At 51.3% G+C, this 27,943-nt stretch overlaps 1 protein-coding gene across 1 annotated transcript in view; it reads right to left on the reverse strand.

Annotated features, from left to right (window-relative positions):
- Positions 1–666: 666 nt before the first annotated feature.
- Positions 667–27,943, reverse strand: part of DDX31 (DEAD-box helicase 31) — a 72,733-nt gene continuing 45,456 nt past the window's right edge. The window contains exons 18-20 of the mRNA XM_065878647.1: positions 23,179–23,290; positions 17,513–17,681; positions 667–853 (exon numbers count right to left, since the gene is read on the reverse strand). Of these exons, the coding sequence (XP_065734719.1) occupies positions 667–853; positions 17,513–17,681; positions 23,179–23,290 (468 nt within the window). The remainder of the gene's footprint in view (positions 854–17,512; positions 17,682–23,178; positions 23,291–27,943) is intronic.

The raw sequence follows: 27,943 nt of genomic DNA on the forward strand, positions 1-27,943 counted from the left end.
AGTCTTGAGAAAGTACAATTTCCCTGGACAAGAAGGAGAGAGCATTGCATGTGAATGCGACGAGGTGCTTAGAGCCCCTGCGCACGGGAAACGTGACCCGCGGAGGCGCTGGGGACCCGCGCCAAATGCTCCTTTGGTCCTTTTTAATGAAGCATCTGTACATCAAGAAGATGATCTGATAAACAGGTTTTTTCCTCTTCTTTTAGCGATTCAATCCAGCTTTTAAAATCCCATTTTACAAAATTCAGGCCAATATATGCGTCGAGAGGGCAGCTTGAAGTAAACTGTGAAACTTCTTCAGAATGTCATCGCAAGGCGGGATCAAATCCCTTCCCGGCTGCAGAGAAGGATGTGAGTCTCTTACATGAAGTCGTGGTGGCACCACGTGGTCTACGGGCACTGATGGAATAAATCCGAGAGAGACCTACAAGGTAGGTTAGGGGCCAACCCATCCCGTGCTGACCCCCGCCCCCCTGACCCCTCAGGCTGCAGCGTGTCTCGGCACAGCACCGGGTCTGCAGGGGGGCGGCACCCTTCATCCTCACAAGGCTCCTCTGAGGAGAACGGGACCCCCCCTCCGGGATCCACCGAGGCCCAGTCCCGTGGGGGCAGAGCTTAAAACTACTTTCTGGGAAGTCTCGCTGTCCCTCCGCAAGGCTTTCAGCTTTAGTTTGTTCCCACGGCCAAGGCTGGGCGCTGGTTTCGGACGGCGCTGCGAGGCTGGCTGCCGGGCCCTGCGCGTTTGTTTTGCTCTCTGACCTTGGTGACGCTGGTCTCCATCCCGCTGGAGTATTCCGAACGCAAGATTTCAGCAAGGCGCTGTTTACTCTGGGTCTTCCTGTGCAGGTCAGGCCTGAAGAGGGGAAAGGAAACTTTATTACTTTTTTCTTTTCCATTTGGAAAGAGGCTGATGGCAGCTGGTTCCAAGACTGCAGAACTGACATTTCTGTATTAACAGAAGTACAATCCCTTCAATGGCGCTTGTTTTGATATTCTATGCACCAGAAGATTAGATACGGCGCTGACAGATTCTCATAACGGCGGCAAAATATCATGGCATTTTTAAAAGTGAGGCTTTGCTCTGTGTTGTTTTCATGGGGAAAAAAAAGAGCGAAAACACACTCACACTCTGATGGCAAATGAGGTGTATGATACAGCGGTTTGCCAAAAGAAGGGGGAAAACCCGCCTTGAAACTCAGCAGTCAGCGCCTGCTAGCAGCTCCTGGGAACGCCCCCCTCGGCTCCCACTTCCCCATGCAGTTCAAAGCAACTGGCCTCCTCCTGGGGACCGGGCTCCGGCGACCAAACAGTGAGGGCTGGGGTGTCCGCCACAGACACCTCTTCACCCACCGAAGAGACTCTTGTAAATTATTTCTGACCCCCCAAACCCCAAGCCCAGGTGTGCTTAGGCAGACCGGTCAGTGTCCGCACCGGGAATGGACCGCAGCGGCCCCAGGAATGGGAGGGAGGGAGGTCCTCGCCTGCCCCAACCCGCAGGGAAAACGCCCCAGACTGAAAATCAATGTCAGATGGTGAATCCCGCTAACCATTTTCAAAAGACAGCAACCTCATCGTTAATTTGATTAGAAAAGCAGAGGGGGAAACTTGTAGGAGTTTAGTCGTACACAGAAAAAATGATTATGAAAACTGAAGAGTAAAATAATGTTTCTTAAGACAGGATCCTAACCAAAGCAACAGAGTCGCTACCAGAGACTCCGTCTTGCTCTGCCTGCAACCCCTTCAACACTGACGTGGCAGCGTCTTGGGTTCTTACAAAAGCCAGAAGTTACCCTCTGCTACTTATGTTTACAGCATTTCCCTTTGCTGTAAAAATCAGAAGATAAACCAGACTAAAAATAAACATAACAGAACTCCTTTAAAGCCCAGGAATTAACAACAGGACTAATACCGTGCTAGTAAACTGATTAAGAAAGGGACACCGTTGTAACTAGGTTAAAGCAACCATATCTCTTTACACTCCCGCTGCAGAAGGCAGGGTGCACGCAACGGTGGGGCTAAATCCGTGTCAGTCATACAACAGTTTCTACCATGACAAACGGGGAGAAACGCAAAGTCAACCTGTGTTGGGAAAAAGGTTTGAGGCAAGGGGATAACAGGACCCCGTATTTAAGGGCTAGGCAACTGTGGTAACAAGAGTACGTGCAAGGGCAGGGACGGGACTTGGTGAAAGGATGAGAAATACACAGGGAAGGACTCTCTGGGCTCTACGTTACCACATCTGATCTTCGCTCCGAGAGGCAGGTATGGCTACCATCTCATTTTACAGACAAGGAAACCAAGACTGGAGGAGGGTAAGTAACCTCCCCAAGACCATCCAGCTCCTAGGAGCAGAAGCCCAGATGCAAACACAGGGCCGATGGACTCAAAGCCTGAGCTCCTCCCACCAGGCAGCCGGTCCCGGATGGAACAACTGGGCAGGACAGGAAGGTCCAGCGGGGTCGAGGGTGACAAATGACCACGATCTGACGTGGAGGAGGCCTTCGTGGTCTCACGTGAACGTTTCAGTGGGACGATGCGGGCAGAGGCCAGATGACAGAGGGAGGAGTGAGGGGAGAGCTGAAGGGTGAAGGAGGTGCCTGGGCTGGAACCCGGCTCTGCCGCTCATTAGCTGCATGACGTGGTGAACGGGTGACGCGGGCTTCTTCATCTGAAAAATGGGGATGATACTTGGAACGAAGTTCATAGGATGCGTCAAAATTAAAGAGAGTAAGACATGCGGAGTGCTGGCTGGTGGCTGGCATGTGGGTTGCAGACAATCAGCGTTAAAAACGGAGCAGCTGAAGCCCAGAGATGCCAAGCGAACCTCCGCCTCCCTGTCCCCCGCCCCAGGCCACACAGGAGCCAGGACTGACCCTGGGGCCTGACGGTGGGGCTGGGGCTCTGGTGACCGCGTCACCCTTCTGTGCACAGCAGCGGTTCTAACCCCCCCAGACCCTGCCCGTGTGGACTGTGCGCCCTGGCGTCCGGGGGAGGTCCATCCACACGTTGGGCCTCACGCGCGGCTGGGAAGCGGCAAGAGACGGGCCTGCAGCGGAACGCGCTAAACACGTTCCAAACGGAAGGCTGTCAGCTCCCGTGCTTGCGGTTTATTTTTAGCCGGGTGACACGACAGCCAGAGTGAGCGGGCTCTGACGGGAAGGAACGCCTTCTCTCCCCCCTCGTTTGAAGGCAGGTGCTCACATCGTGTATAATTTTACACGTAACAACCTGAGTTTCAAAATATGCAAGATTTCAGTCAAAACAGCCGCCCCAGCCCAAGCCCTAGCACTTCAACGACGGCTCCTGCCGCTGCTAACGCAAGGTGGGTAACCAGAGCCTCAACTGGGGGACCGACCACGGACTGCCGGCAGCGCGGGCAGACTGGGGATGCGCCCCGCTTCCAGCCGACGGCGCTGGGCAGCGCACCTGGGCTCAGACCGCTGGGCCTCCAGACCCAGCACCGAGGACCCCCCCGAGGCGTGCAACACACGGGTGTACACACTCCTACACCGCTCTCGTCTGCTTCTGAGCCACGTGAGAGCTGTCCCTTCCCAGGCGAGCTCAGCCAGCCCTGGGGCTGTGGAAGGTCACCTCTGGTGTGTGTGTCATGCCACTGACCAGGAATATTTGTCAAGGGGCCTTGAGTCCACACCGACGGAGCCAAAGGATGCTGTTAGAAAGCGGGGCTTGGAGACGGTCCTGCTTGCCTTGACGTTACGACCTCAAAATTTCCTATAGCTACTCTACGATTTTATTCTAGTCAGTGGACTTCCAACTTGGGACCCGACCTCAAACTCTGAGTGGTGGTCCAGACAGCAAACAGGGGTTCCTGCCTTCCAGACCCAGACCTCTTCCTCGGGAGGAAGAACCTTGGGGTCAACCCTGCAGGCGTTTCCCCTGCTGTCAGCTGCCACCCCAACGGGCCCCACTCTTCCCTCGGCCAGCTCGCCGCCTGCTTTTCCTCTGTTCCGAGGCCCAGTGCCGAAAAGGCAAAGTACAGATGGGAAGATGAAACGTTCTAAACCCAAGCCCACGATGGGCTTCTCCTGCCAAGCTGCAGTTCTCCCAGAAACTTGCCAACGTTCTCGCCCTCCCTGCCCTCCAAACGCCCAAACCCCTCTCAAATGGGCGTCCTGAGCATCCACCGGAGTAATCCTGTAGTTACCAAGCAACAGATCAGTTTATCTAACCACAGGGAACTCCCTTGTAGTGAAGGCTGGATAACCCCCACCTTGGTTACCAGGCTGGATTACCCAGCAGGATAGGCAGATGCCACTTTCACTGCCAATGAGGTGAAATCACAGCCTAATTAGTAAATCAATACGCCTGCTAGGATGGCCACTGGAGGAGAGAGATCTCAGGACCTTCTCCCAACTTTATCAATAAATTCATAGACGATCGTCCTATAGGTAAAAAGCCATTCTAACACAGGCTTTTGCTAATGGCATTCTCTTGCAGGACAGAATTTTTCATTTTATCAGTAGGTAAACTATGCATTTTTATGTACTGTCAAGTCTCTCAATATTTTCTTTTCTGTTTTATGGCTTTAGGACCATGCTCAGAAAAGTCTTCCTCACCGTAGCCTTTTTAAAATATTCAAGGATATCTTCGTTTAGCCTCTGCTATTGCTTTAATTCCATCTAGATTTTGTTCTGGCTTATGGTAGGATGTGGCGAATTTAACTATTTCTTCCCAAGAGTTATCCGGTTATCCGAGACAGTCACTGAACAAGCAATCTCTTCCCCAAGGTCTTGAAACGTACCTCGAGTACCTTCCTTCCGACTTTTAGAACACTTCCTGCAGGCCGTATTTAACGAGTAGATGATGATGGTGATGGCGACAGTGGTGGCCCACGTTAGCGGGGTCCACCACACACATGAACATATAAGCAAATAACAATGACAGGGGTTAACGGAGTTCAACATAAAGCACGTCAAATCATAGCCACTGACACTGGCTCTGTGACTTTAATAATGACTGCATGGTTAGCACGTGCATGACACCTACTTACGTCAGGTGCTCTTGTAAGCACTTGAGAGGCATCTAACTCGATTACTTCAGCAATCCTGTGAAAGAGGCACCACAGGCATAGCAACCGAGGTGCAGGGAGGTCAAACAGCACGTCCAGGGAGGAGGTGGGATCGGGGCCCAGGACTTTCCGACTCCGCGACGCACACACTGAACCACTGTGCTGTAAGTTTTTACCACAAGGAGTAAGTTCCTCACGAAATATTTCCCGTACAGAAGCAACGTTCACATTACAGCAGATCTCGAAGACTTTTGGAACCCCTGATAAAGTGTATCGTAAGAGTAGCAGCTGGATGACAAGTGGAAAAAGCAGTTTAAGAAAATCATGATTTGCTCAACTTCATTATAGATATAAAAAGATCCTACACGTACACCTGCAAAGAAAGTGTAAGGCACAAAAAATGTGAATTAAGATTAACTTGCGTTGTGGGCTTTCATTGGATGATTTTGAAGCTTTTCTCTATTCCCCAAGTTTTTACACTAAACACACTATTATTTTTGTAATCAGGAAAAGCAGCATACTCATTTTAGGGGGAAACAAATCAGGTGGCACGATTTTACCCTGGGCTGCGATATCAAAGTACTTCAATTTTTACTTATCAAAAACCTCTTTGCCTCTGGCTTTCAGTTCGTTTTTGTGAGGGATTTTTCACTTGTGGTATAATTAAAACAGACAAGACAGAAGACCAGTAAAGCATATTTCTTTCTCTAATCTGAAAAATTCTGCTTGTAAGCAGATGACCCAGGGCCACACCGAGGCCCCAAGGACCCTGCAGCAGAAGCAAGCCCCCAGACTGGAAGAAAAGCCTGGGTTCTGAGCGATCGTGGAAGGAGACAGTGAAGGCTTCCGAGGCTTGAGGCCAACTCCAAGTTTCTACCCTCCTGCCTCGCCCTTACGGATGAAGCAAAGGCACAGAATCTGAGGGGGTTCAGGGGGCTCTCAGATGACAGTGAGAGTGACCAACAACTCCAGGGAGAAGGTGACAAGCAGTCCCCCTGAGGCAACAAAGCAGTCCAGGTGCAAAACCCGCCAGTGCGGGACGATAATTTAGCCTACTGAAGGGAAACAAGCTATCAGACCTTTTACGGCCATCGAAGGAAAAGGAAGTGCATCAGGGCTCCTTAACCTCTGGATTCTGTTTCGGCAGAGATGCAGGCTGATGGGCTGCCCATTTTAGGGATGCCTTCTTTGCGGTTTCTTAGAACCATACCGACTCTAGCGCTTGTAAAACTCCCAGGGCCCCAGAAGACACTCCACTCCAGGGGAGCCCTGCTGAGGCAGTGGATATCATTCCAGAAAATTCCTGAGTGGCTCTGTGGACGCAGAGACGGAGAAAAAGTGGGTCTCTGCCTCACACCTAACAACCAGACCCAGTGAAGAGCTGGTGGCAGGCGGATGCCAGGCCGTGCAGGTCACAGGCGATCAGTACGTAGATGCCATGACCAACCTGCTGCCCGGAAAGGCGCCCACCACGGGAAGGGGGACAGAGACAAGGCTTAGAGATGGCCGAGGTCTGAAAGCGACGCCCTGAGTCAGAATCCCAGAAGTGCATGGAGCTTTGGGATTACCCGTCCAAGGGCCAGAGACCTTCATGGAAGTTCTGTCAGGAGCCAGGCCTGGACGTCACACAGCAGGTGGCGGTGTTGGGGAAGAGGTGAGGCAGCAGGACCCTGACGGCGCTGGTTGGAATCCCAGCCCGGCCCTCACCTAGCTGACGACCCTGCAGAGTCAGTAGCTTCCCCTAAGCCGAGATTCCTCACACGTCAGAAAGGGCCCCCACATGGATGCAAGGGGTAGCGTGAAGGTAAAACGAAGGGTGCTTTATAAAATCTAACTCTCTGTGAAAACGTTAAGATGGAGAAATACAGGGTGCGCGTGGCAACAATTCAGTGTTTCTGTAACTGGCACGACTGTTCCCTGCAAACACTGAGACTGATAAGCCTGGGCAGAGTCCCAGCTCCAAACCCTCTGGGCTTGCCCTGCTTGACACCATTATCGATGACTCTGCAGATGAGACGAAGCCTGCAGGGACAGCCAGCACGCTGGACGGCAGAGCACCCCAACGGGCCAGAAGGATGGGCTCAGCTAAAAGGTGACCCTGAACTGGGGGCCCACGCTCTTGCGTCAGAGAAGGCGGGTGGTTGGCTCGTCACGTGTGCACGCAGGCAGGGGCTCAGCTGCCTGAGCCACAGGCTGACCCGAAGCCGAGGGTGGGAGAAGCCGCACAGCGTCCAGCCAGGAGGCCAGGGTGCGAGTCCCGGCCCCGCCCCGGGAGAGGGACAGCACGTGAGGACACGGGAGGACCGGAGGAGGAAACCCACGGCTCTGACCGGAGCCCAGCCGCGGCTGAGCCCCACGTGGGTGGCAGCCGTGGTCTCTGCTGTCACCACTGGCTGCAGTGACAGACGTGACTGCCCTCCTCTCTGGGCCGGCCAGGCTCTACTGCATGTTTGGACAGTTGGACGAGCCAGATTCTGACAAGAACCTGGGCAGAGAGAAAAGCCGCCCAGACGACGGGCTGGGGCGTGGGGCGGCTGGAGGCGCCGGGGCGGAGCTGGCCCTCGGAGGGGAGGACCCCGGCACCGTCCTGCAGAGGCTGTGGGACCTATTTTCTGAGCTTGGCCGAGGTACTACTTCTCTCAGTGCCAGGCTGCTTACTCTCAGAAGGATTAAACGAACTAATGAATCAAAGCCCGCATCAGAGCGCCTGTCCTGAAGGCACCGGGAGAACGCTGACTATAATTATCATTAACAATCCGGAAAGAGGAAAGGCAGAGGAGATGAGCAGCTGTCATCAGATACCGGATGCCTTGCCACGTGGACCCGGGACTGCTTTGATCAGTAACACTTTGTATCGTTAGCTTTGTAAATCACGCACATTCAGCATTTGGATCCCCGAGACCAAAGGGCGGAAAGTGAAAGTGGTCAATTTGGGCTCATTTCAGGAGCTCTAACCAGTTAGGTCTAACTAACTCCACCCTGGAGGTGGCGAGTCCCCCCTACCTCGCTGCTGGGAGCCCTGAAGTGGAGGTCTTATAACCAAGGAGTAATGTGACCGATGGCAAAAGGTTCCGGTGGGCGGGGAGCGTTCGGGGAAGAGTCTATAAAACTTCCACTTTTTTTCTTTTTCTTTTTGGCCACACCGCGAGTCTTGTGGGATCTTAGTTCCCCGATCAGGGACTGAACCTGGAGCCTCGGCAGTGACAGCGCCAAGTCCTAACCGCCGGACCGCCAGGGAATTCCCGTGAAGCTTTCACTTTTTATCCACAGACTCAGAGAGAAGCGGGCAGGGGTAGAGGAATCAGCATTTACTGGACGACGACTCTAAGCCCCGGCCGGTGCCGCGTGTCCATCATCCCTCCCCACGCCCCACACGACCTGACAGGCCCTGCGGCAACGCGAAGCTTCTGCTGAGCGCCTGACTCCAAGCCCGGGCCTCTCCCACTGCGCCCTCTGCCTCTAGACTCAGAAGGAAACTAGAGAAGAAGCCGGATCCACATCTTGCCCGCAGCTGTCTGTTCTCAGAGGTCTGCCCCATGAGCAGAAAGCTGCTCCCACCCACTCCAGGGTTTGCCATTCTGATGGCTTCAAATCAAATCCTTCCAGATATGCACCAAAATGTCTTCTGCTTTAAGTCCATTTCTCCCATCACACAAAGAATTATCTGTTCATGGGCAAAAAACACCCTTAACAGAACTCATCTACTTGTTACTTAGCCTAATACTAATCATAGAAACCAGAAGCTTCCAAACGGGTGCATGCAAGGAAGGAGACGAGTGCCAGGAATGTGGGCTCCGAAGTCTCTCAGACTCAGTGTCACATGACCGGGCATGTCCACTTTCTCACCAGTTACTGGGAACTCGGCCGTGGTCGAAGGGACCTGATGAGGCTCAACGAGACTACGCGTGTGGATTCAGCACGGCCAGGGGCACACGTACTCCCTCAAGAGACACGCTGGCAGACAGCCAGATGCCGTCACTCCGGGATGTCGGCGCTCTCAAACCACACCCCTCTTCTGGACTACTTATTGGTTAAGACGTCACTCCACGTGTCAGCCTGCTGCTGGAACGTCAGGACCAGAATGGAGAGAACATCTGGAAAAGACCTGAGGTCATTCCCTATGGGTCCTAACCAGACGGAAAGGCTCTGTGGCATAAGAGCAAGGAGTATGTGGAGGGGCTGGGGATGTGAAGGAGCCCAAGGAACGTGGAGACAGGTGAGAGGAGGGGAGTCGTCGGCCTGAACTAAGCTGCGTGTAGCAAGCGGAGAGCTGGGGGACCGTCGTGCTCCTTCCTTCCTGATTTCTCGAACAGTCTGAACTAGAAGAGCCTGGAGCAAGGACAAGGCACTGCAGAGTCGGGTCTCCTGCTGTGCGAGGCCTCGTGGGTCTGGCATCTGCCAACATGTGCTGGGCCGGGCACATCTTCAGACTCCAGAGCCGGGAAGGCTCCAACGGGAATGTGCCATCTCCAGCATCCTCCCGGGAGAGGCTGGCTGGGTTCCTGTTCTTTGTTGTCAGCCCTGCCTGCCTGCCTGCCTGCCTGAAAGCACACGACCCGTGGCTCCCGCTGTCTGCAGGTGACCCAGGTGTGGAGGCAGCGCAGGGCCACTGTGAAATCCCCCTGATTGCCTCATTAGCCGGGGGTGGGCACGGACCGGTGGCGGGGGTGTTTCATGAGGAGGCTGCTAATTGCACGGTGTCAGGCAGAACAAACAGTGGTAGAAGCAAGGACCAGATGTAAAGAGCCGCGTGTGCTGGGCTGGCGCCTGGCGGCGGGCAGGGAGCAACCTGGAGCTGCGCCGGGGGTGCTGAGGGCGGAGGGCCGGTCCTCCGAGGAGCCCTGCCCATGCAGCTCAACCCAGGGTTGTGTGTGAATGCAACGGGGGGAACTCAATAATCACATCACCCCCAAGTGACCCCTCTGTGCCGGTGTTCTTCACCCAGACAGACCCAGCCACCGTCCACAGCACTCGTCCTGCCCCTTGTCCCAGTCTGGACACTTCTTGTCGGTACAGATGTCCCAGAGAGGCAAGCCAGCGTGGGCTTCGAAGTCACCCACCTCATCACCCTTGACACAGAGGCCGGTAGAATATGGTCTCGGCTACAGTCCATACAGCTCACCCAGGCTCTAAGTGAAAATTCTCTCCCTTAACCCGAACTCACCTTTAAAGCATGGGCCCTCCTGTGTTTTCATACGGCTCCCTAGCAGCCTGTGAGAGGAGATTCTGCTCCCCCGTCCCACGGGACACGCACACCTGTCCTCACAGTCACTGCCGGTGGTCCTAGCTGTTTCCCTCTGGTCTTCAGGCTGAGGTCGAGTGAACTGACCCTCTGTGGGCATCTGCCCTGGCCCTACCCAGGCTGGTGGAGACCCCGATCCCGAACCCACTCCTCTCCACGTTCTGTGGGTTCCTCCGCTGTGACGTCGGGGAAACAGGGCCTGAGGCTCAGTCCTTCTCGGGGACTGTTTCATGCCAAGAGGAAAGTGACCCCATGCTTGTTCTCTCAGGACAGACTACGGAGTGGACGGGGCGCTCTGAAAGGCAGGATTTGCTGTTTGCTGGGCTAACTAGACAATTAAGAGGCATTTACCTGGTTCCTGTCAGAACAACTCCTCTTTTCTCTTTCCCTTTATGCTCTTCGTCTCAGAATTACAGAAGAGTTTCAGGTTCCGTTCATCTAATCAAAACTACTTCCTGAGCACCTATCGCGTGCCAGGTAGGTGCTGGGGATGCGATGAGGAAAACCAGACAGGGTTTCTACCCTGGGCTACACGGAGGGGAGAGACAGGAACCGCACAGACAAACATCACAGACAGGTGTAGGGCTACTGTGACGGCGGTGGGGGGTGGGGTGGAGTGGGGGCGTGCGGTGTCCACCCAGGCAGGTGTGCCAGAAGAGACTTCCTCGAAGAAGGGACGGAGGCCCAAAGACGAAGAGGGGTGAGGAGAGGCCCAGGCCCGCAGCATGCCGGGCAAAGGCCCCGGGAGAGAACGAGAAAGGAGGGGTGCCAGCTGAGGCCGTGGGGAGAGGGAAGAGGGGGTGTGTCCTAATTATTAGATTAAGGAGACATCACCGAAAGGCTGGAAGAAGTGGGGACACGACGGGCAAGGGGAGCACCGGTCAGCGGGACCGGAAGGGCCGCAGGAGACCCAGCAGTGGACCGTTCTACAATGAAGTTGAGGGGATCCATGGGGACGGGGCGGGGAGGCTGAAGGGGGAGACCAGGAGGCCAGAGGGATCAGGGCAGGGATGAGCTGCTCCACGATCGGGTGCGGAGGGGAACCCCCGTGTTTCCAAACGGGGCTTTGTCCAGCCTCTGACCTCACGTCTGGCCACTCTGTCTTCCTACAGAACGATGACTGGCTCAAGGAAACGGAGAGAATTTTCACGGTGGGCAAGACTCCAGGTTTGCCTTCAGCTAATTAAGTGATATTAGGGAGGCTGTAAAGGCCACATAAAAATTGGCAGGCAAGATGCCCCAATGATGAGAACATTGCTTTGCAGGGAGACGCGGCTGCAGCGTCTCCGTGCCCGTCTTGGAGGGGACCAGCCCTGCGTTTTCAAGGTGGTTCCTCATAAGAAAACTTCGAGGTGCTGAAAGGTTGACAGTTAATGACAGGTTCACGCTCTCTGTTCCAGGGACGCTTCTAAGTGTGGTGAAGGCCGGCGGGAAGAACCAGCGCTCCTGTCTTGGTCACCACCTCCGCAAGTGCTCCCGTGTTCATGTCCCAGACACTGTGTCGATGCTTTGTACTCGTCACCTGGTTGATCCCCAGACAACACCGTGAGGCTCCGTGCCACTATCTGAGAGGCGAGGGGACTGAGGAACGGAAACGGTAAGTGACCCAACCCAGATGCCGGTGTGGGTAAAACCCAGGCTCCTGTTAATTACTGCATGGCACTCCCACAGTCAGCATTTAAGAAACAAGTGGAGGGGCAGGGAGATGGCTGATGGGGGTATGAACTGCTCCAACTAGAGTCTATTCCACACAGTAACTCTCACAAGTTATTTAATAATTACTGAAAAAGTGAGAGTGCCAATCACAGAGAGGGACAGAGCAAAGGCCTTCAAAGATGAAAAACGGGAGAAAACTATAATTTGGAAACATACAGGCACCCCTATGTTCACAGCAGCACTGCTCGCAATAGCCAAGACATGGAAGCAACCTAAGTGTCCATCGACAGAGGAACGGATAAAGAAGACGCGGTATATATGTATACAGTGGAATCCTACCCAGCCGTAAAAAATGAAACAATGTCATTTGCAGTAACATGGATGGATCCAGAGGTGATCATACTAAGTCAGTTCGACAAAGACTAATATCACATAACACCACTTGTCACTTAGAGGTGGAATCTAAAAAAATGATACAAATGAGCTTATTACAAAACAGAAATAGACTCAGAGACATAGAAAACAAACTTATGGTTACCAAAGGGGATGGGGGTGTGGGTGGGAGATAAGAGTTTGGGATTAACATATATACACGACTGTACAACAGGTAAACAACAAGGTCCTACTGTAGAGCACGGGGACCTATTCTCAGTATCTTTTAACAACCTATAATGGAAAAGAATCTGAAAAATATATAAATATATATGCATAACTGGGTCACTTTGCTGTACACCTGAAACTAACACAACACTGTAAATCAACTGTACTTCAATGAAAAAAGAGAAACATAAACTAAAAAAAAAAAAGGTGAAAAATGACCCTCAAACGGAGGCCTACAAAATCTCTGATTTGAACTTCGATGATAAAGCATTTCACAGATGAGAAAAGTCTGGCAAGAATGACCTCCCTGAGGATGTTTCCTTATTTTAACAAGTACGCTAAATGCAGAACTTTGGAAGTAACAGAGGTGAAGGACATGCTCTGTCCTGCTGGGTATGGTGGCTAGGATGTGAGGCCCGGCCCCAGGGGACCAGCTCCGTCCCCTTCCGCTACGGATCCCAGCCTGCTGAGCCCTGACCAAGCACACCCTGATCCAGTAAGTACTAAGGGATCAGACAGCCCTACTTTTTGATCAAATGAGAACTACCAGGTAACACTTAGCTGGGCTGGTTTGAGAAAATTTATACAAAGAAATCTACGCACTAAGAACTTCAGAAAGACCCAGATGGTAGAAGTCAGTGGTGAGACCAGCCTTAGGTAGCTGCAAACTAAACAGTTTGGGGGAAAGTGAACTTACAATTATAGCACATAATCCAAATGAGATAGGGTGGTTTAAACCCAACAGACTCGCCCTTTCACGTTGCCACCATAACACTAAGACTTTAAGGCTCATTACTTTCTATATCCTTGAACCACTGACCAGAGTGTCAAACGGATGAGGAAGTTGTCTGCTCACTGGTCCTGGACAGGTTCTACTCACATGTGTGACTGCCTAGACAGACAGACAGACACCCTGGCAAACAACACAGCTCTGCCCTCCCAGAGCAGACAGCGCCGGGTCTCAGTGACTCCTGGGAAGATGGAAACTTTGGAAGGTATGCCACCTTTGCTTCCTTCTCAGGGACTGCTGAATCTACCTAGCTTCAAAATAAGAACTGCATTTCACGGGAGGAAAATGCTGTGTTCGTGATGGATGTTGCTAAGGGGCCATTCAAAATTCTACCGACAGCACAGACTCCCTGTGCACGTGGATATGGAGGTATCTGGGGTGGCGGGCTGTTCTGACAGGCTTGTGTGTCAGCGTCAGAAGAGTGCTTGTGACTCTGTGCTTCTGTGCGCAGGGGGAAGACACTTGCTGTTCCCCTTCAGAACTGAGGACTCAAAAAGGAGACAGAGAGAGACCTGCTGATTAAGACCTTATTTAGGGACATTAACTCCTTTTTTCCTTTTTCTGAAAGGTGGTCCAGTGAAGGAATAAAGGCATACAGACGAGATAAAAGTTCCCTCTGTCACTGCACAGAAATGCCCAGTAGTCTCCAAGCCTAACCCGCCCCGGCCTCATCCGCTAACACCCGGGTGAACTCCTTGCTTGGGGATGGCAGGCGAGACAGGCTTTTGCTTACGGTCTCATCAATTTGGTTTGCAGGTATCAGAGGTCTGCACATAACGTAACTATCCTAGCAGTGAACACCATAGATGGAATATGCAGGATAATTCGGAGAAATTAGTGCTAGCATTTTACCCACCCACACAAAACCCAAGGAACCCCTTCTCTTCCTTGACAGATGGATTTCAGAAGAGACGCCTCGGCTCACGGCAATCATTGTGGCCACAGCGTAACTCTCCACACTTGTGTGGGGTTTAATGGACTGTTCTTTCCTGTTCCGTAAAAAGCAGCGACTGGCACTGGCTCGAGCCCTGACTGAGGTGCAGAGAATCTGTCAAGTTTCTCTGCCGCTTCCCCGACCACAGTGATGCGGTCCATGTGCAGATAAGCTGCGAAGCCATTCTTCCTCCGGGAGTGACAGGATCTCCCCCAGTAAAAAAGGTACGTACTGTATCCTTGAGTGCCCGTCTGCATTAACAAGGCAGGGGTGGGGCGGGAGGGTGTAAGGAGTGTGGGGAGAAATGCCTTCAAAAGAGGGGCATGACAACGGAAAAAGTCACTGTAACAGAGTGGTGACATGGCAGGAACAGAGCGCGGCACTGTCACGGGCGGGGTAATCGTGTGACACACTGCTGTCACTCACCGCCCGGCTCCCCGCCGCGCCAGCCAGACATCAAAGGCTGCCCCATACCATCTTACATGCTCTTTATCGGCTAATCAGCCCATTCTTCCCTAAATAAAGCCCTGCTAAATCCCCTGCTCACGGGGGTATCGTAGCCCTGGTGCCCATCTGCCAGCGCGGGTCGGCTGAAGCGGGAGGCGGCGGCTTGCTCTCTCCCTGGCGGCTTCGCAAGGTAAGGACAATGCTGGCTCCGAGTCCCCCGCTACTCCCAGCGCCTTGAGCCTCCCGCTCTGCCTTCCCTGGGTGAGGGCTGGGCACACCCAGTCTGAAGAGCTGCTGCTAACGCTTGCAAAGGTAGGTCAGCTGCTGACAATAAAATACTGGGGTCACGTTTACTTGCAGGAAGAGGAATAAACAAAATACGTGTTTCTTACCAGTGATCACGTGGCAGATGGGTTCCCACCTCCTTCACGTGTCGGCGTTTTAGAGACGGTGGGACAGGATGGCCAGGCTTCCAGACCACTAGGAGGTCATTCCAGACCTGACTGCGGGCCTCATAGTTTTGCCACATACTTAAAACCAGTTACTATGTACAGATGTCAGCTACCCCAAACTAACTCTGGTGCACGGCAGTCCCAAATCTGGAGTGGAGCCGAGGCACCTTCTCCCTCAGGAGGACCTGGCTCGAGCCAGGCGTCTCTGGCCGCAGCCCTGCCCAGGACAGGTAGAGTGTGGCAGCAGGCAACGCCCTGCACCTCAAAACGTCCTGGAAGAAACCAGAGCCAGACGTGTCTCAGTCTTGTCCGGGCATCGGAGAAGAGCGTGCGGGGAAATGCCTGCCTCACAGAATTACTGAAGTGTTGTCCTATATGAGGGGGATTACTGTAAGAAAAAAGGCCAAGCATCTTGAAAACTCAAAAATGGGGGCTTCCCGGGTGGCGCAGCGGTTGAGAGTCCGCCTGCCGATGCAGGGGACGCGGGTTCGTGCCCCGGTCCGGGAGGATCCCACACGCCACGGAGCAGCTAGGCCCGTGAGCCATGGCCGCTGAGCCTGCGTGTCCGGAGCCTGTGCTCCACAACGGGAGAGGCCACAGCAGTGAGAGGCCCACGTGCCGCAAGAAAAAGAAAAAAAAAAAAATTCCAAAATGGGAATTAGAATTAGGCAACCTTTTATCCATTATAAAGAGCCTTCTAAGTGCCAAGTCCCTGGACAGATCCAATTGGATGTTCTGGAATCTTAACTCACCGGGTCTCCAGCTCTCTGTCCTAAGGTGTTTCATCCGGATGGCCCTTCATGGTTCAAAAGGCACAGTCACATGTATCACCTAATTCTGATTCTTGTGAAGTGGCTAAAAACGTGGATTTCCTTTCCCCTTTTGTAGCTGAAGAAAATGAGGCTCTGAGAAATTAAGCAAAGACAACGGTCCAAAGCTCACAAGCTCACGTCAGGCTGGAGCTGGAACCGAAGGCCAAGGCACCTAACTCCAACAGCCATCGCCCTGCACTGGGCGGGCTTCTCCCTCTGTCATTTCAACCAGAGAACCTGGGCCCTGATGAGGCTGACGACGTGACCGGCTCTTGGTGAACATGCAAGACAGACACTGTGCTGGGACACGTAGGAGAGCGCGGTACTGCCCACAGGTGCTCAGTGGCAGGGCAAGGATATACTGGCATTTGTAATTAGTAAGCAAAAACAATGATCTGGGGCTTCCCTGGTGGCGCAGTGGTTGAGAGTCCGCCTGCCGATGCAGGGGACACGGGTTCGTGCCCAGGTCCGGGAAGATCCCACATGCCGCGGAGCGGCTGGGCCCGTGAGCCACGGCCGCTGAGCCTGCGCGTCCGGAGCCCGTGCTCCGCAACGGGAGAGGCCACAACAGTGAGAGGCCCGCGTACCGCAAAAACAAAACAAAACAAAAAAACAATGATCTGCCCCAAATCCCCCATTAAAGCAGCTCCTGGTACCTAAGAAACTCTAGTTCCCGCAAAGGGCTGGGGCTGGTACTAAAAGAACACCGTGTGTTGTGTTTTTTTTGGCGGCACCACCAGGTGGTTTGCGGGATCTTAGTTCCCTGACCAGGGACTGAACCCAGGGCCATGGCAGTGAAAGGGCGGAGTCCTAACCAGTGGACTGCCAGGAAATTCCCATGAATACCCTGTCTTTGAGGAGAGAAAGAACACCTTTTACAACTGCATTTCGTGGAGAGAAATCATCTCAGGACCTCTTGAAATCATGAAGATGGACTCGGAGCCCAGTGCCCAACCTGCAGGGCAACACTTCTCACTCCGACTCTGGACCGTTCCTAACGTGTTCTTTTTTTTGGAGGGGGGAGCGGGGGCGGAGGGAGAAGAGTCCACTGCACTTGCCCTACACGTGCTCAGTGCTGGAGGTGCGTGCCAGCACCAAGCAGAGCGGCACACGGCGCTGGGAGCCCCAGGCCCGGCCCCCATGCCCAGCCAGCCTGCAGGAGCCCTGAGGCCGCAGCAGAGTCTCACGGAACACACCACCGTCTTCCTTCAAGTCCCCGAAGCTTTCCAGGGTGGACCAGAGCACACCTGGAGCTCCGAGTGTGAAAAGCCCCAGAGTTACTCTATCCGTGGGCAGTCTTGCTGTTCCAATAATCCCCACTACTCTGGACCCAGCAGGAGTTGGGTCAGGACCCATCATCGAATTTCTGCAAGTGCCTTAAAAGTATTCAGATTAGGTATTTTTCCAGCTGTTCCAAGCACTCATCATACTGAGAGAAGGGCAGATACTGGCGATAATTTACCACAAAAATGCCAAGTTGGCACACAGCGGCCCCCCACACCATCTCATGGCTGCCAATCTGAAGAGAGGACAAATTCAGCCTACCTTACCTTTTCAGGTTTGCTTTCTTCTTCTTTGTGGCCAAGGCACTGAGATTTTTAGGGGCATCTCTTAGCCCAAAGCTCTTAGCCACATGCCCGAGGTGGAGTGATCGGATGTGGAAGATGTGCTTCAGCTCCCGGGGGTAGGTCGCGTAGGCCCGGATGAAGGACTGCAGGGCTGAAAGACAGTGAGAGGGCGGGAGGCGGTCAGGACGGGTCTCAGCTGCTGCCCCGGCCTAAAGGCCGCCCTGCACAGCTCACCCTGCCGGGCCACGATGCACACACAACCAGGATAGCACAACAAACGTCAACAACCTAAAGCTATACCTGTGTGTTTTTCTTCATTTCTAAAAATAAGTAAGTCTACCAGCCACAATGAGTAAACCCAATAAAATGTCACATTTTACTGTGTAGCTTGTAATAAACCTAGAGGGGAGGGTCCTATTTTCCTCTTCACTATAGTCTTGGGGTCTAGCACAGTACCTGGCACACAGCAGGTTTCTGTTGTATAAATGAATGAATGAGAGAATGAGTGAAGAAACTAGGACAGGATCAATGTATACCATTTTCGTATGAAAAATGAAATCATCAGACCTTTATATTGGGAAAATTTGCCCCTAATTGAATTATTATTTTTTCAAATAGTTAATACATGCAAATGTCACAAAATTTAAAAGGCTCCCAAGGCTTTATTACGATTGCCCTTATGTTTATTATTACTATACATTATCGTTACTGTAAACGCTGTCTCCGCCCGGAGTGCCACCTCTAGCTGCCCGTCTGGAGGAATCACTGACACCAGTTCTCCACATACTCATGGGGTTTTAGAACCGAATTCGTGCTAATGCATCCAGAATCGATCGATACGGGGTTTCTTACCCTTTCAAAGAATGTGTAAAAAAAGGAAACAAAAACAGAATTGTAAAGAGAAAGAAAATTACTGAATTTCTAAAGTAGCCCACAAACCAGTTCATCTGTTGAGGATTGCCAGCGGTTTAGAGCTGTTCATCAGACAGTCTATCGTGAAAGTTTCAGTCCTATTTTAAAGTTAAGAAAGAGGCCCCTGTTCTCAACCTGGCACTGGTCAGAGGCAGTTCCCAGGAGGGTGGCACTCTGGCTACCCCTTAACTGGGCACTCCTTTTTTTAAAAATTTATTTTTATATTTATTTATTTAATTAACTTTTGGGCCACGCCATGCGGCATGTGGGATCTTAGTTCACGAGCAGGGATCGAACCCGCATGCCTGCACTGGAAGCGCAGAGTCTCAACCACTGGACCGCCAGGGAAGTCCCTGGGCATTCCTTTGAGGAATCATTTTCCTATACCTTGTTTCCCTTAAATGTCTCCCGATAACAGTGACGGTCCAGTGTCTGCCCTGTTCTCACTCCAACAGGACGGGGCTGGGGGGGGGGGGGACTCTTGGGACTGTTCCCCACCCCCACTGACTTTACTTCCCTCGGAGCCCCGCCCTGCACTGCTTCTGATGGAAGCAGGCACTAAACACCAGCCTCTCTCGGCCTCGCTTGTTGAGCCACTGGACTGGCAAGTTTGCCCACAGCTTAAGCGTAATATCCCAGCAGCACCTGGAGACTGGCGTTTATGAACAGTAATAAAAAGTGTCATTTTAGCAGATCAGCTCCTGGAAGGATCCTGGGAACCCATCAAAGCTCTATTTACCGAGCAAAGTGAACTCCTTTTCCCAATCGATGAGAAATAATAACCAAGGCAACCCCACTGTACCCCTCGCTTAAATCTGTGCTTACTCCCCTTTTTAATAACTGGGGACGAGGTTTTTCAAGGAAAATCTTTAACATTTCAAATGGCCCGTGCTGTTTGGAGAGTTCTGACACATATTCAAGTCCTCAGAGGCGAAAGCTCTACAACTGTCATGACCCTGGAGACGCCAGCCTCTTCTCCGCCTCCCTCTCTTTCCCAACCCCCAACGTTTACTCTAGACAGAAAGAGCAGACTGGAACCACGCCACGCCAAAGCAAAGAGTCTGCACCTCTGAAGCCTCATCTACCCCGATACTGGCCCAGGCCTCCTCACGCACCTCACTCTTGGGCTTGAGCAGACTGGCAGATCAGAGGGGATTCCTCTGCTCTGCACCAATCCCGAGAGCTGAGGCTGGAGAGCCTCTGTCCTGGGAGAGCTAGGTGCTCAACGAACAGCTTTACGGGGGTAGTGAGTTTGCCCAGAAATGGCAGAAGGGTTCTCTCCCTCGACAGCTGGTCAGGTAGCACCTCTCACTGCCTGTTTGCGCTAAGCCTCCTCGTCCTCAAGGCTCCTGTCTCGCTGGGGACAGCGACAGTTGGTCGTCCTCGCATACGTGCACACACTCCCGGGTTTGGCTAATTCAGAGAAGCAGGAACCTCAGATGGAGCGCAGCTGTCTGTAGGACCTTCCAAGGGGCAGGAAGTGGCCCTGCTGGCAGCACCCAGGAACGTGTGGAAGGAAGAGGGCTGTGGGCCCGAGGCGAGCGGGAAGGCGAGAAGTCCTGAAAGGAGACATTTATCTGGGAAGACGGATGGTGCTCTAGCCCATCGGAGCAGGCAGTGGCACGCCACCAAGTCCCATTTCAGAGCCGGAGGATGACAGAATTAAGGGAAATCGATTTCAAAATACCTTCCAAGGACATTTTGTCCTTTTGAGCAATAAAACCAAACGTACCCTCGGACATCTGATCAGGAACAGCGGCATCGTGCAGGTGAGGCTTTGGGGCAAGGAGGCAGAAAGGAGCAGAACTGCAGCCTGGAAGATGCAGCTCATCCTCGCCCCTCCCGACCCCACCCCTGCCCGAGAAGAGCGCGCGTCTGTACAGAGAAGGCGCGTTGCATGTTCCTACCCGGCACATCAACAGTGACGACCACCCAAAGACAGGGCGGAAGGAGGCTGCCTGCTTGCCCCTCTAATTCTCCTAAAGACAAAGCATTCGGCCAAGGAGCCAACCTCCCTCCGATCACACTGAGGGGAGGGGGATGATTTCAGTAGTTTGCATCTTCTTGACCTCGAGAAGCATCCCTTCAGAGCCAGGCACAACCCCTACACGTGCAGCCCTTGCTCTTCAGGGAAGAGCGGCTCGAACCGCAGGGGAAGTGGCGCTGTGCAGGTAAAGGACTCCGCTTTCTGAAATTTTCGTTCAGGACCCTGGAGTTCAAACTTAGGTTACCACAATTTTTACCACCTGAAGCTCTAGCTACAAGATGCGAGACACGAGGGGAGTAAGGGGTAACTGCTTCTGGAAACTGACCACGATAAAGTTCAGGTCATTAGCAACGACTGGGTCAGAAAATGCAAACGGAAAACAAATGCATACTTGGCCCAGCTTCCAACTAGGTTTCTGTCGTGAAGGCAAAACCCAGCTGCTTTGTTAATTATTCATGAGGTGGGTTCTGACGTGGCATAAAAGGGAAGCAAGTCAGTAGTGGGGAATTTGCATATGCAGATTGAAATGCAAAAGACAGTATCAACTCCTGGGGTGTGGCAGTTATGTGTATATTCCCCCCAAACCTCCAGAACTCAATCCTAAGTAAGAGGAGAGAGAAGAATAGGGGAGAACCTAATGTCTGCTGTGGGGTGACCGAGATCTTCTACGGGCGGTTTCCTTAAAAGACGATACATTTATTTCCTCCTTGGTACATCAACATTGGGGACTGGCCCCACTCCAACATCCTTTAAAAAGAAGGCAGGTAACTCTGCTTCTTGGTATAAAGTTCAATGGGAACGATAACGAGAGAAAACACAAGACCGCATTCTCTAAGGACCACTGACTGTAAGTTTTACTCTGAGGCCCCAGTCACACTGAAATCGTTGCAGGCTCGCTGGAATGCCCAGATGACCTCTGACACTGACGTCATAACGACGGTGTTCTTCCCCTTCACTGCAACTCTGCCGTTAACCCTGAAATCCTGCTGCAAACACTTGACTGTGCATACAGAAAGCTGACGCTGCCTAACTTTCAACAGATGACCAAACTCTAAAGTTCCACTGAGACAAACATTCTACTCCTCCTGACAGAATGTTCCAGGACATCTTTAAAGGCAGGTTCTCAGGAGGAGTTGCTGAATTCACTTTAGGGAAACGCTAGGACAGGGTATTATCAGAAACCAGACTGGAATACGCACTGATTATTTATCAGCAGTTATGGGGCAATTACTGGGACATCATCTCTCATCTTGGGTGGTTCTGATTAAGGACTGCCTAACTAAGGACTGCCTTTATGATGTGCTAAGGTATGTTAACAGGCACTTGCAAATACTTGCTAACTTAGCTCTGTCATCTATTTCCAGATGACCGTAACTGCCCGGTAGCCAGTCTCCCAGCCTTCACCCGTGCCCACGGAGTTTGCTCTCACTCAGCAGCAAGTGACCTTTTCAGACCTGTCAGACCACATCTCTGCCCCAAGCCCTCCAATGGTTCCCCTTCCACTCGCGGTAACCGGGTCCCCTGGATGGCCTCCACGCCCTTCCTCTGCCACCCCTCCCCTCCTTCCAGCCACACTGCTGTCCAGGAGTTCCCGTGCACTCTGACCCCCACGGCCCAACCTGCCTGGACGCCCTCTGTCGGAGCCATGGCGCGGCCCCTCGTGAGGTTTCTGCTCAAGCATCGGCCTTCAGGACAGGGCTCACTCTGCCCTCACCCCTTCAGCTCCCTCACGTGCTCTGTTCTCTCTATCGTTCTCATCACCTTTCCCTAGACTCTCTAATTTATATGGAATTTACTTACTGTGTTTATGACGTTCATCTTCTGCTCCCCCACTAGAATGTTCTAAAGGTGACAGTTTTTGTCTGTTCTGATCCCTGGTGTATCCCAAGCACCTGGAACGGCGCCCAATTCAATAAATATTTGTTAAAGGAACGTTGTTTCGTTTTGTTTTTTAAAGATTCAATTCATAAAAAGAAGAAAGGATTCTATAGTGTTTATCTATCGGTAAGCCAGCCTGGCATTCTTCTCAAAATAGTAGGTAACTATCGAAAAGAACTCTGGATCCCCCAACACGGGGGTAAGTCACTAGCCAAGACACACACGTTCCAGCATGAAAGACACGCAGCTGTTCTAAGCTCCCTTCTCCCGTGCTCTGTTCCGCACTCAAAGTGAACTGTTGAGTCCACCCTTAATGCGTGGTGATCCCAGGGGCCAACTTATCCTATAAAGGCACTGAATATTAAATTAGTACCTAACTCTTTTGTACATTTCCCAGGAACGGGGTTCACGGCCTACAGCCCTTCCTCAGCACTGTTCTTCTCATTTTCCTTTGTCCTTTCAAACAGGAACTGCTTTGGTCTAATGATTCCAGCCCTTGCCTTCATCTCTAATTTCCATCTCTATAACTGTTCCTACTGACATGTCCTATCTCTTCTATCTGGTTTTCTAAGAAAGAGAAAAATGGATCCCTGAGATCCAAGTTGCTAGGTCAAAGCTCTAGTCCTGACGTAAGCCAAGATAAAGCCTCATTTGTGCAAAACACGGGGAAGGATGAAATTAACATTTAATATCACTCTAAAGCCCTCCGTGCCTGCTTCCAAACCCTGCAGAATTAGGGAGATTGAAGGCTTCTGCTGGTGAGCAAAGACGCCTGGTTGGCCTCTCAACCTGTCTGGGGGGCGTGCGGGTGGAGGTGGGGACGATGCCCTGCAGGGTTATCCATCCACAATCACCTAAGAAGTCGACCAACCTTTCTTGGCCCCAGAGACCGTCCTCTCACTGGAGTGCACGTAATCTTCAAACACTGTCTGCAAGACCGTGGCTCGCTCTCGGATTTCCTGGGGGCCAACAGAGCGGCGTTTCTGGGAGGGTGACGGAAGGATTAAAGGAGAGACAGTCAGAGTCAGGAATAATGAAGCAGTTTATAACAGATTTAATAACAGTAAAATCACACAGTAACCACAGAGGGGCCAACAAGGGTAATCCTTTCAATATTACTAGGGAAAAAAAGGGAGCGATGAAGATGCTAAAGTCAAGTGAAGATGAGGGTGGGTGGCTTGGTGAGGGAGCAGATCACGTCTCTTCTTTATTTACTTATTTACTTTCCTTCCTGGCCTCTTATGACTCATGTTCAAAATCAAAGTCTACTGGAGACACTTTGGAATTTTCCAAGTCCAATTCCGGCCTTTAAAACACCACTGGACACAAGCAGTTTTTAAAGGCGTCTTGTATGGCCCGTTTAGGCCTTCAGTCTCCTCCCCTGCCTTATACTCATTGGTGGAAGCCTGCCCGTTCCCGTCTAAGAGCATCCCACAGTCACCTGACCACAGGTGAGTCTGTCCTTGAATCGTAGAGCATATGCTTCCTCTTTCCTAGGAGGTTCAGACTCTGAGTGTCTCAGATTCACTCTCTCAGCCCACACCTCTGTGCTGAGTTCCCAGGAACCCACTGAGGAGTGGGCTGCTCCAGCAAACCACATTCAAGACGATGGCATGGATCGTTGCAGCCAACAGTCCCTCTGTAAGAACTCACATCTGTCTGCATCAAAGACCTTACAGATGGAAAATATTAGGAAAATAGAAACTTCTCTTCTTTTCAGCCTTTAGCAACCCCAGAGAAAAGATTTCCTTTCTTTATATCCCCCTAAAAACAAGTGGCTTTTGTCTCCTGCATCTTAACACGAATGTTCTCTGTTGAATGCGAAACCAAGATCCAAAAGAACCCGATCCAGCTACCGTGCCTCCCCAAAGATGTTGATTCTTTGGATGGTGCCAATTAAGCTCTACCCACACTCACCCCCCAGTGTGGGTCTCACCAGCGTGAGACCCAGCTCATGCTGCTTTTAACTCCTGTAGAGGACAGGGTGCGAGCCCCTGGGTCTGGCTGACCGACCCTAACCCCGTCACCCGGGTCTTTTTCACATTTAAAGCTGCCGCAGAAAGAATAAAGGGAGGAGAAGGAAAAGCCTCCTTCTTCGGAGAGACATTCGTCTCTGTGTTAATAGAGACTTCACAACCTGAAAATGTTTTTAGTTTAGTCAAATCATTCCTGCTACCTGTTTGGTTGATGACAGTCTATCTGATTTCACGGTACATGGTCCCCCTAAGGGTTTTATCCACTCAAATGTCAAGAGAAAAGTCACTCAGGAGCTGTGTTACGAAAGTGGACATTTGCTGTTGTCATTAACAAGGATTTTTTTTTTTTTTTTACCCTCTTAACTGATGTGAAATGCAAACTTTTTTTTTTGCTGCCCTCTTTTCGTTAAGCCACCTCAGCAGCGAAACTGTCACCTTCCTTGCGGTTTTTTTTTTTTTTTTTTAATATGAATGTGAAATTAGCAAGGATGCCCTTTCCCCTGGCGGACAGAATCCTCTGTTATTAAAAAGTAAAGCACTTTAATAATGAAAACTTTTTCCTCTTTTTCCTGTGTTTTAACTGTTTAAAATTAATGAGAAGGGCAGAATGGTTGTCAAAGCGATATTGAAAGCCGGGCAGCCAGGACCGAATAAGCACAAAAATCCCTCTAGAGTGTTAAATAAACAGAGCTGCAGCCCTCTCGAATCCCTCTGTTGGTTATTGTATACATTCTGTAACAGCTCTCAGAATAGATCTGAGAGCCAGGGAGGCAGAGAGGTTTCAGAATTCCAATAAAGGCCTCAAATTAAAGACAGCCTGGTGCGAATTCCAGGAGAAAATTAAAGAGACCTCAAGCTTAAGTGACAGGTGACTTGCTTCTGTGTCACAACTGTCAGGGGATTTAGTGATAATATGGCAATATATTACAAAGGGCTTTTCTTATTTCCCCCTTTAGGTTTCAAAATGAGGTATCTTTTCTTCCCAACCCAAAAAAAAAAAAATTACATATACACATACATATAATGTGAGTGTGTATACTAGTGAAATATGTAGAAAAAAACGCGATAAAACTAGGTTCACATGTTTGAAATGATGAGGTCACTTTAGTAGAATATAAGAAAAAGTTAATGGCAGAAAACATAATATACTTAGGAGAGAGAAGGTCTTACCCCGCCACTTCCAGAAATACTTTATTTTAAAATTGCCCCTCTTGAGAACGAGTATTTTTCAGCTGTCTTCTTGGGAGGACAGTCTGAATTTAAACTGAAGACACAGGGAGCAGAGTCATGCAGTGCTGGCTCAGCCCCAGACAGGTGAATGCTCCCATAACGAGAGGGGGTCAGAGCCCGGAGGGCACACCCCGCAGCAGGGGGGGGGGGGGGGGCTCTCCCGCCCTCAAACACGCAGGCTTAGTCCTGCTTCATGAAGCAACTTGCAACTAGCAGACTGTGGGTCGTCTAGAAAAATAACATCTCCAAAGGTCTAGACGCACTCAATACCCTTTTTCTGTAAAGACCCCACTGATCTTGGAGAGGAGAGACAACCCACAAAAACTAGGCTAGGGGCTTGTGATCTTATCTGAACCTCTCACCATGCCAGTGAGCTTTTGGTTAGGATGAGTTTGCAGGCGTATTTCATAGCACAAAAAAACTCTTAGGAAAAACATGTTTGGGTTTGTGTTTATACTGTGAAGATGAAAACTCATGCCTATCAAGAGGCAACAGATGAGTCTAACAGCTGGGCTGGGTTATTTTTGTTGTACACAGTTTTAGGTGGTAGCAGTTGGGCGGGGTGGCGGGGGGTGGTTATTTGAAGCATGTGTCTTGAAATCGCCAACTTCTAAGGCATTTTTAAACTAAATGGAAGGATTTTGTTTTAATCGTTTTATTGCCAAGCTGAGTTTTACCCCCATGGTCCCTAGAACCTTCTGAGCGCTTCCCAGTCAAGTTGAAAGATCAAATTTATTCTCTTTGTAGGTGGCTGAACATTCGCGCACCCAGACGTAGCTATATATATTTTATATACCTAAATATGAAATATACATTTTACAGATGCTTCACTCGCTTGCGTTCTGTTCACAGAAGCCCCAAAATGTATATGCCAAAGGACATTTACAATGGCCTTCAACCAAGCTGGGTGAAGACGGGCATTATGATGAGGTGTCTGGCTCGGTGTGTAGAAGGCCCAGCTACTGAGCCCACATTCATCTGTCCGGCACCGGCCTGTGTGCCAGAGAGAACTGCCCACATTGAGGATACCAATTAAGACGTACTGTATTTAAAACAGAATTAAGGGACTTCTCTGGTGGCGCAGTGGTTAAGAACCCGCCTGCCAATGCAGGGGACACGGGTTTGAGCCCTGGTCCAGGAAGATCCCACATGCCACAGAGCAACTAAGCCCATGCACCACAGCTACTGAGCCTGCACTCTAGAGCCCGCGAGCCACAACTACTGAGTCCATGTGTCACAACTACTGAAGCCCGCACGCCTAGAGCCTGTGCTCCGCAACAAGAGAAGCCACCACAATGAGAAGCCCGTGCACCGCAACGAAGAGTAGCCCCTGCTCACTGCAACTAGAGAAAGCCCGCCTGCAGCAACAAAGACCCAACGCAGCCAAAACTAAAAAACAAAAAACAGGATTAAGGGCTTCCGTGGTGACGCAGTAGTTAAGAATCCGCCTGCCAATGCAGAGGACACAGGTTCGAGCCCTGGTCCAGGTATATCCCACATGCCGCGGAGTAACTAAGCCCGTGTGCCACAACTACTGGGGCCTGCACTCTAGAGCCCGCAAGCCACAACTAATGAGCCCATGTGCCACAACTACTGAAGCCCGCGCACCTAGAGCCCGTGCTCCACAATAAGAGAAGCCACCGCAGTGAGAAGCCTGCGTACTGCAACGAAGAGTAGCCCCACTTGTCTCAACTAGAGAAAGCCCGCCTGCAGCAACAAAGACCCAACGCAGCCAAAAATAAATAACTTTTTAAAAAAAGAAAAAAAAAGCTGTAACAAAACCCCAGAATTATAAGTTGTGCCAGCATTTACTTTATTCTCTTTACTGCTCACGTGAGGCACGCACGTAATATACTCTTGCAGGCTGTTTCTCTATGAGAAAATTAGTAAGGAAGTCAAGTTAGTTTCGTTCTTCTTTGTCCTCTTACTTTAAGGTAAATTTGGTCCAGCAAGTGGTGTTTATGGATGTGTCATCTAGAACCTGGCATGATTACTTGAGTTTTCTAAGTTAACCAGTTATTTTGGTGTCAGTGAAAGCGCAACCTTGATTAGCACATTTTCTTTTTAAAACCAAAGATCACCAGACCTTAAAAATATCAAAACATCCTGTCCATCTGAGCAGCAATTCAGGGTTGAGGTGAACTCACGTGGCCCAGAGTGTGCAGAGCATGCCGGGCCTCGTTTTCTTTAAACCTCACAGCAACCCTCCAGGATGGGTACTCGTGCTGTCCTCATTCTACAGATGGGGAAATTGAGGCTGGGGAGGAGGAGATAGTCTGCTCAAGGCTGCAGAACGACTGGCTATAAAGCAAGGACTCAAACCCAAGTCTGTCCGACTCTGGGCCCCAGCTCTCACCCACCATCTTACGATGGCTCCTCAAGCCCCAGCCAGTCTTCAAGGCTGGCCTCAGGCCACAGAAAAGGCTTAAG

Source organism: Phocoena phocoena, chromosome 6 (genome assembly GCF_963924675.1).
Source record: "Phocoena phocoena chromosome 6, mPhoPho1.1, whole genome shotgun sequence".
NCBI lineage: Eukaryota > Metazoa > Chordata > Mammalia > Artiodactyla > Phocoenidae > Phocoena > Phocoena phocoena.